The sequence below is a fragment of the Ornithorhynchus anatinus genome, chromosome 4, assembly GCF_004115215.2.
Source record: "Ornithorhynchus anatinus isolate Pmale09 chromosome 4, mOrnAna1.pri.v4, whole genome shotgun sequence".
NCBI classification, from domain to species: Eukaryota; Metazoa; Chordata; class Mammalia; order Monotremata; family Ornithorhynchidae; genus Ornithorhynchus; species Ornithorhynchus anatinus.
In genome coordinates, this window is record NC_041731.1 from 46,698,614 (window position 1) to 46,713,946 (window position 15,333).

At 40.5% G+C, this 15,333-nt stretch overlaps 1 protein-coding gene across 3 annotated transcripts in view; it reads right to left on the minus strand.

Annotated features, from left to right (window-relative positions):
• The window catches only part of MAPKAP1 (MAPK associated protein 1), a 239,585-nt gene that overhangs the window by 185,306 nt on the left and 38,946 nt on the right, over positions 1–15,333 (minus strand). For all 3 annotated transcript variants that reach the window (XM_029062939.2, XM_029062937.2, XM_029062941.2), the window contains exon 2: positions 2,199–2,528. In XM_029062939.2, the coding sequence (XP_028918772.1) occupies positions 2,199–2,460 (262 nt within the window). In that variant the 5' untranslated portion in view covers positions 2,461–2,528. The remainder of the gene's footprint in view (positions 1–2,198; positions 2,529–15,333) is intronic.

The following is a 15,333-nucleotide window of genomic DNA, read 5'->3' on the forward strand; positions in this document are numbered from 1 at the left end:
TGCCCAAAGTCACACAGATGACAAATGGTGCAGCCGGGATTAGAACCCATGACCTCTGACTCCCAAGCCCGTGCTCTTTCCACTGAGCCACGTTGCTTCTCTAATTGTTAAGCACTTACTGTGTGCCAAGCACTGTTCTCAGCACTGGAGCAGATACAAGTTTATCAGGTTGGAGACAGTCCCCGTGCCACGTGGGGCTCAGACTCTTAATCCCCATTTTACAGATGACATAACTGAGAAGTTAAAGGTCTTGGCAAATCATACAGCAGACACATGGCGAAACCGGGATTAGAACGCAGGTCCTTCTGACTCCCGAGCCAGTGATCTATCCACTAGGCCACACTGCTTCTCACTCTGCACGGAACTCCCTCCCTCCCAAACTATGCCAAACCATAGCCCTCTCCACCTGAAAAGAGAGCCTCCTCCTGGAAATATACCCTCACAAACCTACAAATCCTACTGAATTTATCCCATTATCCTCCCTAACCACATAAGTATCTTCTGTAAGCATGTACATATCCCCTTTGCTTTTTCCTCCTAATTATAATTTATTTTACTATTTTGTCTCCCTCAGATAGCTATAAACTCCATAACCTTAAAAGCCTTCCTCACTTCCTCTTTTCCCACTCCCTTCTGTGTCACCCTTGCACTTTGATTTGCATCCTTTAGTCACCCCTCCCCCAGCCCCACAGCAGTTATATAGATATCCGTAATGTATTTATTTATATTAATGCCTCTCTCTCTCTCTAGACTATAAATTCACTGTGGGCAGGGAACATGTCTGCCGACTCTGCTGTATTGTACTCTCCCAAGCAATTAGTACCATGCTCTGCACACAGTAAGCGCTCAATAATATGACTGATTGATGATAAGGATATCTATTACCTCTACTATACTTTCCCACGTACTAAATACAGTGCTCAATACATAATAGGCACTGGAAAATGACAGATGTGCTTCAGTCCAGTCAGGTTGAAAAAAATACCTGAAATCTTTCTAACAGTGAATCTGTGCTCTGTTGAACGAGTAACCTATTTCTTAAATAGTATATCAGTTCGTTTATTTCTTTCTTATTTTGGTTGTTAACGATTCTTCGTTTTCCTTTGGTTTTCACTGCATTTATACTATTTGTCAGCCTGACTCCTCCATTGGATTGAAAATCCCTTCTGGGCAGGACTCAGTGAAAAACCTCAGGACTAGGAGTCAGCAGATTTGCATTCTAGCCTCAGTTCTGCCACCTGCTTGCTGGGTGACCTTGGGCAAGTTACTTACCTTCTTTGTGACTCAGTTTCCCCATCTGTAACTCTCTCCCCTTTAGACTGTGAAGCCCCAGGTAAGATAGATTTTGTGTTTAATCGGACTGTACTGAATTTACTCCAGCCTTTAGCACTGTGCTTGGTAAATAGTAAGCCCTTATAAATACCACAATTATTATAACGCCTTCATTCATCCAATAATATTGAGCATCTACTGCGTGTGTGACTGTATTAGGCACTTGAAAAAATCAATAATATCAGCCAATCAAGGGTATTTATTGAGTGCTTACCATGTGCACAGCACTATACTAAGTGCTGGGGAAGTTCAAAACACTAGCTGTAACAGATGTGATTCCTGCCCCACAAGGAGCTTACATTTTACATCCTATAAAAGTAGGAAACTCAATCCCTGATTTATCCATGTACCTAGTACAGTGCTCTGCCCATAAAGGGCACTCAATAAATACCAACCATCATGAAATAAATCCATTCCCTCTGTGACATGAGATATCTTATCAACTTGTGGTGATGTCAGTTTCCACATGGGTTGGAAATCAAAGGCCCCGTGAAAGTCAAAACCTCACTCTTTTTATTTCAAGAAGACTCCCTCTCAATGCCAATGAATGCTATTAATTTTTTTCACCATGACTGATAGTAATTTATTCTTAGCAGATACCATGGGGTACTGATTCCTGAACATAACCGTTAACACACCTGCTAACAAGGGCTGAATCCATTTCTATGAATCTCGGGTTTCTCTCCTCAGGCAAATTTCTGTTAATTGTACTACATGGGTATTTTTTTTAAATGCATGACTACATTTCTTAGAAGACAGACTTAATTTTCACATTCAGATGTTTCAAAATCTAATCAATATGAAATTGGTTAAGTAGAATTAAGTTAACTTTTCCTCAGACAACATTTTCAATAAGCACCACATACCTGTGTTTGATCGCCTTCTGATGCCAAAGTCCCAGCTTGAGGTAATGTCGACAGATTGGGCATATACAAAGCCCTGATTCTCACCACCACCACTTCCCTGAATTTCTGAGCCACTGTCTCCAGTCACTGAAGAGGGATGGAACTTCTCTAGATCAACATCATGATCAATTAAAACCATTTCACACATCCCTGTGTCATCACTGGTCACATGGGACTGCCGAATATGAGCCAGAATGATAGTTGGGTTGTCCAAGAAGGCCATCCTTTTCACAGCCAAGCCCCTTAAAACGTTATTTTCGCCTCTTCATATTGTTCTGTAGAATCAACCACCTAAAAACAAGACATGGAAAGCAGCACTTAAAAGTAAGAAAATGACAACAAAACCACCATAATTTCATGGGTAAATCAGCCTGTGTCTAAGGTTTGAAGCAGCGTGGGCTTTCATTCATTCAAACATATTTACTGAGTACTTACTCTGTGCAGAGCACTGAACTAAGCGCTTGGGAGAGCACAATATAACAGTCACATTCCCTGCCCACAGTGTCAGTCTAGAGCATGGGCCTAGGAGTCAGGAGGACCTGGGTTCTAATCCCCACTCCACCACTTGTCTGCTGTGTGACTTTGAGCAAGTTACTTCACTCCTCTGTGTCTCAGTTACCCCAACTGTAAAATGGAGATTAAGACTGTGAGCCCCATGCGGGACAGGGACTAAATCCAACCTGATTACCTTGTATCTACCCAGTACTTAAGTTCAGTGCCTGGCCCATAGTAGGTGCTCAATACAATTTTTTATTAAAAAAAGGGGGAAACCTAAGTGGACCTGTGTCTCATATGATGGCCATACCACCTGTGAAAGATATTAGCTGCTCTGCAATTAAATACTACAGTAGGAAAAATAATGATAGCTTCTTCCCCCTAGAAAATTCAAAGTCTATTACAGCCCAAATACAATTTTCCTTCCCTTCCCTTCTTCAAAATGGTTATGAGATAAGAACAAGAACTATTTTTCCAAATGATGTGATAAAATTAATGATGATGGAGTCGCTCTTCTTAAATGACAGATGAACCTGAATCCAGTCACGAAGACTTCAGGAGAGAAAATTGTATCCTAATACCGTGAATCTAAATTTAAGGACTGTTTTCTGAGTTTCGTTGAGAGAACAATCCATCTTATTCAGAACATAAGAAGCTCAAAATTTAGATCTTGTGTGAATCCCAAAAAATACTCTAGAAAGTCCAAGCAACTAACAAGTACCATAACAAGAAGGTAACACATACTCTTTTTGTAGAAAGCAGATGATCAATGTATGGTAGGTGGCAACTATGTAAATTTTCATAAATTTACCCTCAGGATAGTGCCATCTTTCTACTGAACATGAGCTTGTTTTCCCCTTTGGTTCAGAGATCCTGAGTACTTTAATCAATCAACAGCAGTTATTGAGCATTGTGTGCAGAGCACTGTAGGAAATGCTTGGCAGACTGCACAAGAGAATAATAATAATTATCATGGTACTTGTTAAGCACTTACTATGTGCCAGGCACTGTACAAAGTCCTGGGGTGGATACAAGCAAATCGGGTTGGACACAGTCCCCGTCCCCTGTGGGGCTCAATCCCCATTTTACAAATGAGGTAACTGAGGCATAGAGAAGTTGTGCGACTTGCCCAAGGTCACACAGCAAACAAGTGGTGGAGCCGGGATCAGAACCCATGACACTTCCTGCATTCAAGGATCTTTTAGTTTAGCAGAGGAAACAGCTTCCTAAATAAAATTACAGATGGGGACAGTAAGAGTATATAAGACACTTTCAAAGTCCTACTGGATATTGTGGTAATTTAAATGCTTAAGTGGCCAAATGGCTGAAGTGGCATTTGGGGGACGAAAAGTGGGGAGATAAGAAATTTCCTAGTGAAGCCTTCCTGAAGATGTGAGCGCAGAAGAGCTTTGACAATTGACCTTAAAAAATCTGACATACTCCCCAGGACAGCTCAGCCTGTGCTCGTGATGGTCCATCTCACTACATTCCTCTCTCATTTTTAAGAATTTTAGCACGCACTCCCTTATGTTCTCCCTTTTCTATCACACATAGTGAGTATAAGATTTAGTGATCAAAGTCCTAAGGCTGTGATGTTATGGTTGTGTCTTCCACATGTAGAGACTCAAATTATGTTAGAAACATTCCAAAGGAATCCTCAACCACTTCTTTCCAAAAGCAGCAGCAAGGCTTAGTTGAAAGAGCATGGGCTTGGGAGACAGGGGTCGTGTCGTGAGTTAATCCCCACTCCGTCACTTATCTGCTGTGTGATCTTGGGCAAGCCGCTTCACTTCTCTGGGCCTCAGTTACCTCATCTGTAAAATGGGGATTAGGACTGTGAGCCCGACGTGGGATGACCTGATTACCTTGTCTCTACCCCAACGCTTAGAACAGTGCATGGCACATAGTAAGCACTTAACAAATGCCGCCATTATTATTCTTCTTATTAAAAGCACTGTGGGCCAGGGGGCTCTTGGTATGACTAAGTTCCATATCAGAAATGGAAAATCTAACTCCAAAATACAAATCCCAAACAGACTTCTTTATTCACCAATTCAGAAAAGCCAGAGTGTTCTTCAAGTTCCTTAAAGGGGGAATTACTGTCCTTTATTTCTTTTAAGAAAACTCACGAGAGCCCTGTGCTACAGAGATGGAAGCTAAAGTTTTCCAAATGAGTTAGGGTTGCTGGACCCATGCTGCCAGTATTATTAGCTGTTCCTGCCACAACCTCTTCTCCCAAATCAGTGTTCGTAGATTTCATAAGCGATGTCTTCAGATGCATAATAATTTACTAATGAGGCTAGTGGTCCCAGGGAGCGTAACTGAAAACAGGAGGCCCACTTATGCTCCAATTCTGAATGATTCTGCCTCCCACTGCTCTCACCAACCTACCTATCTCAGCTTTCTACCACCTTTATGATTGAGCACAAACACAGAAATGGAAATTACTCATATGTTACAGCAATAACATATTAAGGACACCACTTTTAGCAAATGAGGTAAGCTTCTTTGACAACACTGTTGCATCAGGACACCCCCTGACCCACCAACCAGAAGTGACCCTACACCACCCACTAGGAAGACAGTGAGCTTAAGACAAATTTTAATATCACACTTTCCATTTTAGTACATTAGTTCTGCATTAACTAGAAAAGAAAATTTAAATGCAATTAAGATGCAATCATTGTTATACAAATATCTTACATATTAATGTCAATGTAAAATGTGCAAATCAAGGATTATTTACAGATGAAATCATTTTTCAACTATCATATTATTTTGGGACTGAAGTAATATTCATTGTTTTCCTTCTAAGTGTTTAATGGTGCTGGAACTTGGTGAGAAAAAGTTTCAATAAGTATGAAGCCAAAGATGGAAGACACAAGATACTACTAAATTCTAGTTCCATCAATAAGAATATCAGGAAGGAAACTAAAAGGCTATTTTGATATCCTTAACAGAGACCATTTTCCTATGGATTAGGGTGCTTCACTATACAATTTATAAACAGAAACAAGTACAGGAAAAAGGGCTGGCAAAGCAGGCTACAATTCGCATATCATTTATCTCACCTTATCTCTTTAACCCAAATAGAGGGGTGGAGACAAGTTGAGCACACAAAAATACATTCTGCATCATTGCAGCAAGATGCAAAATCATTTCACTTCCTTTACCATAAGCAAATGCTCCCTGGGAAAGCTTAAGTTAGGTTTCTGTCGTAAGTAGATCATTTTAGTGGTAAAAGGGAGAAAAAACCAGGAATGGAAAGCAGTGGAGTAAGGATGGTCTGAAGTGCATTCGCAGGCACAGTGAATATAAAAAAAGATGAAACAATCCACTGTCACAAATTTAAGTCATTCTGAGTCTGGATACTTTAAAAATAACATTCTGAGAATTGCAGTTACAAGTACTGAACAAAGCAGAGCTTGTCAACCGATTAGTGAAATCCTAAGGGTACTTCAAAGCACTAAAAGGGCTATGGCCATTATGACAACGGCAACAGATAATGGGAACTGGACAGAGGCATAAAAATCTGCTCAGCTCCTCTGGCTGCTACTGCCTTCCTGATGGCTCAGGTCCCATATTCCTGTGAGGGTGGGGGAAAAGGCTTGTAGGAAAGACAGGGTCAGGGGATGCCTATGTGAATGGGAGCCTGGATTGGGGGGGTGGGGCAGAGGGAGAAAGCAAGCATGTAACAAATCCTACAATTACTATTATTTTTCACTTTCTATGTGCAAAACACCACATTGAGCCCTCGGAGTAGATACAAGATAATCAGGTTGGACACAGTCCCAGTCCCACATGGGGCTCACAGTTAAGTAAAGAGGGTATCTCTGGTAAAACTCTGAAACCATATTCAGTAGTTTCTCAAAAACAATGAGAACTCCTAGAATAGAACATCCATGCCAAACTTGAGACAATCAAACGTTTATTATTTCTTGGTGAGTACAAAGATTGCAGTGTTTGGAAGGTAGATTTGAAGTTGAGAGCACTAACTCCTCTCTCTGCTTCCTCCCAGCCCCCTGAATGCCCTGGAGATGAGAACAGTAGGATAAACAGTATTTGGGCTCATACAAGCCTAAAAAGCACCAGGCTATCTTGCTCAGAAATGTCAATCTAATTTCAGCAGGTTAATTTCCCCCTGCCTCAGATTCTCTCCCATCAACTTCATTCTCTACTGCAGGCCTACCCTTTTCTGACTCCATCCTGCTTTTCACTCCTTCATCCAATCGTATTACTGTGTGCGCTGCACTGTACTAAACACTTGGGAAAGTACAATACAACAATAAACAGTGACATTCCCTGCCCACAACAAGTTCACAGTCTACAGTGAGGTAGACAGACACCAATATAAATAAAATTACAGATATGTACGTAAGTGCTTTGGGGAAGAGCAAAGGGATAAATAAAATTACAGATATGTACATAAGTGCTTTGGAGCTGGGGAGGGTGGGAGAGCCAAGGGAGAAGGTCAGGGTGACGGAGATGGGAGTGGGAAATGAGGAAAAGGGGCTTAGTGTGGGAAGGCCTCTTGGAGGAGATACGCCTTCAATAAGACTTTGAAGCAGGGGAGAGTGGTTGATCTTATCCTTCGAACCCACTTCCTTGTTCTCTTCTCCTCTGGGTCCTTGAGCTGCTACTAAAACCTGGAGAAGTGGCATTCCTCTGGGGCTCTAGCTGGGAACCTGGGGGCCCTAGAATGGGTTTGGTCTGCACACTGGGAATTTTTCACTTCCACCTGATCTTGATGTTTAAACTGTATAAGTCCCAACCTTGCTCCTAATGGCTGCAAGGAAATAACTTTCAAAACTTCCCATCTTCTAACTGCGCCTGCCTCTTCCATCTCTTCTCGTGTTTACATGGTTCTTCTTAACCCACACTTTTCTTCTGCCTCCTTTCCCTTCATTGGGTCAGTTCACCATATCTTTGTGGCAGATTCCCATCCTTGACAAGTGTTCAACAGATTGGGCGCCTTGGATAAATGCTGTCTCTTCGAAGAAAAGCCCAGTCCTCAAAGATTTCACCCTGAGAACGGCCAAAGACAAATTTACTCAGCTACAGTCCACTATCAAAAGCCCTAAAGAACAACCACCTCAAAATGTTCGAGTGGTTGGTTATGAGTATTCATTTCAAAAAGAAACCCTCTCACACATGTGCAGTGCACATTCTTCACATACAATGATCTGCCCCATATTAAACGGTGCAAATATATTTCTCACCTGCAGTCTGTGAGTACTTGTTTAAATAAGCAACAGCCTGAGGCTTCTAAAGGTCTGCAAACCCCCAATCAAAAATTACTGCTGCCCCATCAATGTGTCATATAAACGTTGGCATGTTAATTGTGTATTTATAAGATTGTTAATGGTTAGTTAATTTACCTCCCACACTATTATTGTACTTGAAATGATTTAATGTCTGCTGAGGGAGTTAACAACATGTAACAGCAGATGCGAAATTTTGTTTCCTTTCCATACTGTACCCCGACTTCAAGCCATTCAGTCCTGCATGCTAAATCCAGTTCCAATGCAAGCCTCCTCTTAATTCTACAGATATAGATTTCTTACAATTAAGTTTTCAAAAGTTAAATTATTTTGTATTAAAAAATGTGCTCATGCTAAACCAACAGACTCTTTCTGGGCACAAGAATTACAAATTACTAAGACTCACTGTGGTTCAGAATTCATGAGAGCTTTTCCAGTTTGAAAACAACTTAACTAAACATTATAATAAAGTGTATTTTGGGTTTTTTATGCCTTTTTTATTAAATTCTCTCAAAGTGCAAATAAAACTACCATGTTTATTTCTAGAACGCTTAGTAAAAAGTTTTAAGGAACTCCAGATTTTCCTATGAAAATGGTAAATTTCACTAAATAGTAAATGCAACCAAAATGCAGATAAAGCTGGGATTCTCTGGAGGATTTCTTTATATTCTGATACACAGTAATCAATCCTTATTAACAAAAATACTGTATTTATTCAATGTTAAATAAAGTACTGCAAATGTTCTAATTTAAAGCATGAAAGCAAATAATCAGTTTTGATACCTGCTCTAACCTTGAAAAATCTACCTATTACCACTCATATGCGCCTTGGACCTGAAAACGATATTGTAAATCCCTCTAAAATATTGCAAATCGGTGTATAGCAAAATGTGGCAAACGCAGATCTTCTGAAACTTCCTCAACATTTTATTCATTCATTCATTCAATAGTATTTATTGAGTGCTTACTATGTGCAGAGCACTGTACTAAGCGCTTGGGATGAACAAGTCGGCAACAGATAGAGACAGTCCCTGCCGTTTGACGGGCTTACGGTCTAATCGGGGGAGACGGACAGACAAGAACAATGGCACTAAACAGCGTCAAGGGGAAGAACATCTCGTAAAAACAATGGCAACTAAATAGAATCAAGGCGATGTACAATTCATTAACAAAATAAATAGGGTAAGGAAAATAACATCCCCCCCTTTTGTTAATATTAATTAATGGTATTTATCGAGTGCTTACTGTGTGTAGAGCACTGCACTAAGCCCTTCGAAAAGTACAATAAACAGAGTTGGTACACACACAACCCCTGCCCATAAGGAGCACAGAGAAAAACACAATACTACCATGATGTGAAAAGGATGAAATGAAATAACATTATTAAAACAGAATTCTACAGAGAGGAAAGCTTTCTCTAAAGATGCATAAACCTGTAAAAATCAGGGAGAGGGTCAATCAGAAAACCACCCAATACACATTCGTGATCTGCACACTATCCAAGACAAAATACTTTGTAGTTTGCTTCTGAAATCATATCCAACTTTAGTTTTATCATCCCATCTTAGCATCAACATTTTGTTCTTCTTGCGTGGCTTAAAAGCTACCTGCCTGGGTGAGGAGGTAAGTAGCAATTTGCAAAGCTATACAGAGACTATAAGCTTGTCGTGGGCAGGGAGTGTGTCAGCCAACTCTGTTGTATTGTAATCTCCCAAGCACTTAGTACTGTGCCCTGCACAAAGTTGGCATTCAATCAATACTATTTATACATCAATATGTTAACATTTCAAAGTCTTATTTTAGATAGAAGATTCCTTATGTCATGAAAACAGTACTTTGTGTATCAAAATATACTTTTTCTTAAAGAGTTTCAAGAGTTCCACACAATATTTCTCATAGAACATGTAATACAAAGAGTATTCCTCTCCAAATCAAGCATAAACAACCGTTGGTTTTAAAGCACTCCAAAGGTTCACTTTGGCAATTTTCTTTTCCCACTACATCCCTGCTCACACTCAGGCTATGTCTCTTTCTCAACTTTCCTTCCTCTGACACTTTGCTCATGCCCTTCCTCCTGATCCAATCTTACCTCACTGATCTACTACAACCCAACCCAACCCACAGACTCCACTTCTCTAACAACCTACTCACTGTACTTCAGCCTCATCTTTCTCACTGTTAACCCCTTGTCCACATCCTCCCTCTGGCCTGGAACTCCTTCCCATTTCACATCTGACAGACCACCACTCTCTCCACCTTCAAAACTCTACCAAAATCACATTTCCTCCAAGAAGTCTTCCATGACTGAGTCCTCAACTTCCCTAAGCCCTCCCTTTTGCATCACCTATGTACTTGGGCCTGTACCCTTTCAGCACTGGAGTAGTGGTCAGAGCACGGGCCTGGAAGTCAGAAGGTCTTGGATCTTAATCCCTGCTCTGCCACTTGTCTGTCAGCTGTGTGGCCTTGTGGGCAAGTCACTTCACTTCTCTGTGCCTCAGTTACCTCATCTGTAAAACGGGGAGTAAGACTGTGACTGAGCTCCATGTCTGACAGGAACTGTGTACAACCCGATTTCCTTGTATCCACCCCAGTGCTTAGTACAGTGCCGGGCACAAAGTAAGTGCTTAACAAATACCACAATTATTATTATTATTATCACTTTTAAATTCACCTCAATTCACAATAATTTTTTTTAATGTATTCCTCTGTAATAGAGTTTCCCCCTCTAGTCTGTAAGCTCCCTACGGGCAAGAATGGTGTCTACTTGCTCTAGGGTACCATACTCTCCCAAGCACAGTTACAGTGCTCTGCACACAGTAAGCACTCAATAAATACCACTTATGGGTTGACCCAACAACATCTCCTGAAATCACATCTCCTGCAGAAGATTAACCCCAATTAATTTTTCTTCTCTCCAAGTCATGTTCTCCAACTACCACTTCAGTTAAGATGGTGCTAATTTCTATACTTGAGCATTCACACCAAAACATAGCATTTTCAGACCTACTGACTTATCCTATTACTTAAAGGACTCACTTATGACTTCCCTTCTATCTGAAAATTACTTTGTGCCTGTCTGCCCTTCTGTACTGGAAATTTCTCGAGGGCAGGGATCAGGTGTTTCAACTCTACTGAACTCACCCAATTGCTTAGTATAGTGTTCTGTGAACACTAAGCACTCAATCAACAGAACTGATTGCGCACAAAGGACTATACCAAATACCTAGTACAATATAACAGCAGCGTGGCAACAGCAGCGTGAGAAGCAGCGTGGCGCAGTGGAAAGAGCACGGGCTTTGGAGTCAGGGCTCATGAGTTCGAATCCCAGCTCTGCCACTTGTCAGCTGTGTGACTGTGGGCAAGTCACTTCACTTCTCTGTGCCTCAGTTCCCTCATCTGTAAAATGAGGATTAAGACTGTGAGCCCCACGTGGGACAACCTGATTCCCCTGTGTCTACCCCAGCGCCTAGAACAGTGCTGCACATAGTAAGCGCTTAACAAATACCAACATTATTATTATTATTATTATTATTATTATTAACAGAATTGGTAGATACGATCCCTGCCCTCAGTCAGCTTCGAGACTAGGGAGACAGATATTCAAATACATTGCAGAGAGGGGGAAATGGCAGAATTTATGCATACGTAAATACTTGATGTGGGGCTGGGGTGGTGGAATGATTATCCAAGTGGCTAAGAGCTGCATAGGTGATCCAAAAGTTCAGGTAGATAGGGGAAAAGAGGGTTTAGTCAGGTACGGTCTCTTGGTTGAGATATAATTTAATCAAAAAAACTACTAAAAGGGATCAGGAATGAGAATATGAAAGTACAAGCATTGTCAAAGATCGGTGTTAAGACCAAGCAAAAGCTATTCCTTAGTCTCAATTTTCTTGTGGGAGTGAACACTGACTGCTCCCTCAGACTTTATGAGGACTAATCATGACTGAAAGCACTTTTAGAAATGTTCATGGAAAAAGATACACATTACATAAGCATCAATTAATTTTTACTTGTCGGCATGGAGGCAAATACGACAAAATCAATATTTTTCCTCTCAAAATATACTCAGATTAGACAATTATACTGCTTAGAGAACCAACTGATGAAAATCACAGAATTTTACTCCTGTAACTGTTAACTGAATTCCTTTGAAATAACCGTCTTACAAAGCAGCTTTCTTTACCATTACTTTGCTACTTGTTTTCTTCATTCTTCTTAAGCATAGGTAAATATCCTCTAAAGATACCTCATTCTCACCTCTTTCCACCTCTGATCCCTAGCTTACACTGCTTTCCTAGCCAAGAATTCCCTCACCTCTCAAATTCAGCAGATCATACCTCTCCCCAGGTTCCAAGTCTTTCTAAAATCCCACCTCCTCCAACAACTCTTCCCCAATTAACCCCCCCATCACTTGATCATATGAACAGTCACCTCTAGCACCCAATGAAGCCTAATGGAAAGAACATGGCAGCGTGGCTCAGTGGAAAGAGCATGGGGTTTGGAGTCAAGGTCATGAGTTCGACTCCCAGCTCTGCCACTTGTCAGCTGTGTGACTGTGGGCAAGTCACTTAACTTCTCTGGGCCTCAGTTACCTCATCTGTAAAATGGGGATTAAGATTGTGAGCCCCTTGCGGGACAACCTGATTCCCCCGTGTCTCCCCCAGCGCTTAGAACAGTGCTCTGCACATAGTAAGCGCTTAACAAATACCAACATTATTATTATTAACATGGGACTGAGCATCGGGAAATTGGGTTCTAATCCCAACTTTGCCACTGTGTAACCATAGCGAAGTCACAACCTCTGTGGGCCTCAGTTTTCTCAACTGCAAACTGCAAATAAATTACCTGAACTCCCTCCCTCAGACTGTAAGGCTCATGTGGAATACGGACTATGGTCAATCTGATGATCTTGTATCTGTCCAAGCATTTAGCACAGTACCGAGCACATAGTATGCACTCAAAGCATACTATCAATCTAATTACTACTTATTCATATCAAGCAGTTGTGTGTATATACATATATGTACACATATATATATATAGTCAATTGTACATTCAATCAATTGCTCTATTTAGAAATACTTTTATAACTGTCTCCTCCATTAGAATAAACTCCTTATGTGCAAGGATGGTCACAAAAGTTACAGAAGCAGCATGACCTCGTTGATAAAGCATGGACCTCGGAGCCAGAAGACCTGGGTTCTAATACCAGCTCCATCACTTGACTGCTGTGTGACCTAAGGCAAGTCACTTAACTTCTTTGTGCCTCAGTTTTCTCAACTGCAAAATGGGGATTTAAAGCCTATTCTCCCTCCAACTAAGGCTGTGAGCTCCATATGGGACAGGGAATGAATCCAAGCCTGATTAATTTGTATCTACCCCAGCATATAGAACAGTACTTGACACATAGTAAGGACTTAAATATCATTTTTTTTAAATGGTAAGACTCATAGATTCACTACACCACATGTTCAACAATCTTATTTTTCCAAATTTGTTTCTCCAATATATCCCCCATCCCAAATATCACTAAGTACTTTTTTCCCATTCTAGAATAAAGAGCTGCTATCCAAAAGGTATTAGAAACATTTGGTTCTTTTAAAGAAGATATTGATGATACTTTAAAATAAGGGATTTTAAATGGTCCCTGATTTTCACACTTGTTCTCAATCACAACGTTCACTGCAAATTTGGAATACAACCTAATTTGATGCTAATCCTATACCTGTTTTGTCACAAGTGGAAATGAAGGTGTATGCTAAACATGACTACAGCATGGGGAGAAGCAAGCATTCATGATACAGTTACCCAACTCTATTCTACTCTTCCCAAGTATCTGGTACAGTACTCTGCACAAAATAAGCGCTCGGTAAATTCAACTGATTGACTGATTTTTATGGAACAATAACAAACGGCACTATGGGATTCCCCTGTATGCTTCCTCTAACACAGGATGCTCGGTGTGCTCTCTGTTCTGTTCTGAGTACAACAAATAAAACAAAATTTCATTAGTGGATTCGGAGAAAAACTTGCCATTTTAAAATCCAAACTTAGCATTTTCCATTTCAGTCTATGAGAAAAAACTGCAAATAATCATCAGCACATTCAAACTGACATGAAATTTTAAACAGACATCAGATCCAGTACATTATTATTCAGCCATTATGGAACATTTTGTATTTGTAAAGTGCTTCATAATCATTTTTATTAGATAATCAATAACCATAAGAGATCTAGTTCATACTAACAAAAAGATTCCCAATCTAAAACTACCAAACACCCTAAACCACAGAGGAAAAGTTTTATGTATTATTATTTGATGTCTCACATTACAACTTGTGATAACAATTCAGTAGGTATTTTCTAATTTGCTAGCATTTAAAGTTTCTCTTTGGAAAACAAGGACCTGTATATTTAGCATTTGCAATACTGAATTGCTTCGGAATTTAGAACTGTCACATGAAGAGCAAACAAGTTTATTAAAAATATAGAGGCTTTACTACATGATCAGTGGGGCTTCTAAAACCCATACCTAAAACATTCTATTTTTAGATGTTGCAAATTGTATATTTCAATTATTTATTTTAATGTCTGTCTTTCCCTCTAGACTGTAAGCTCACTGTGAGCAGGAACCATGCCTACCAATTCTGTTGTGGTGCATTCGCCCAAATGTTCTGCCCATGGGAAGCACTCAAATACCACTGATGACTGAGGGTGACTTTTGCTATAAATTCAAGTTTTGGGTCTGTGCCTCATTCTAAACCAAAATTTATCAGTAGAGATAAATGAATGACAGTGTTCTCAACTCATTACTTGGGAATTTTCCAACCGTTGTGGCCGTTCTCCAACAAGGGCTCCGGTCTTTCATTTTGATTCCTTGGGCAGTTTTGATAAGCCAAATTTGGACAACCCTCAGTGCATTCCAGAGATTTATATTTTTGGTATAATGAGGTCTTGCTTTTATTACAGCAAGAACCTAGAGTAATTTACTTGTGTTGCAAAGACTTACACAAACAGGACGTTTTCAGCCCAGACTGACTCCAACGTGGCTGAAGTATCCCTAGCCCAAGGACTACAGATCCTAGATCTGGACAAGCACCCAGGAAGAATTTGGAAGGGGCCTGACATCTCTAATTGGGGGGGGGGGGGGGAAGCATGCACCTACAGTTATTACTGCAAGTTGCTGAGACTTAGAGATGTCAGGGCAACAACGCAAGTGTGAAAACATTACGCAGGCATGACTGCACAACTGGGCAAGGTGGTTGGAGATGCAGTGACACTGCAGAGAAGCTGGTTTCTACAGCCCCTCTGGCTCTCAGATCCCTGACTCGGGAAAGAAT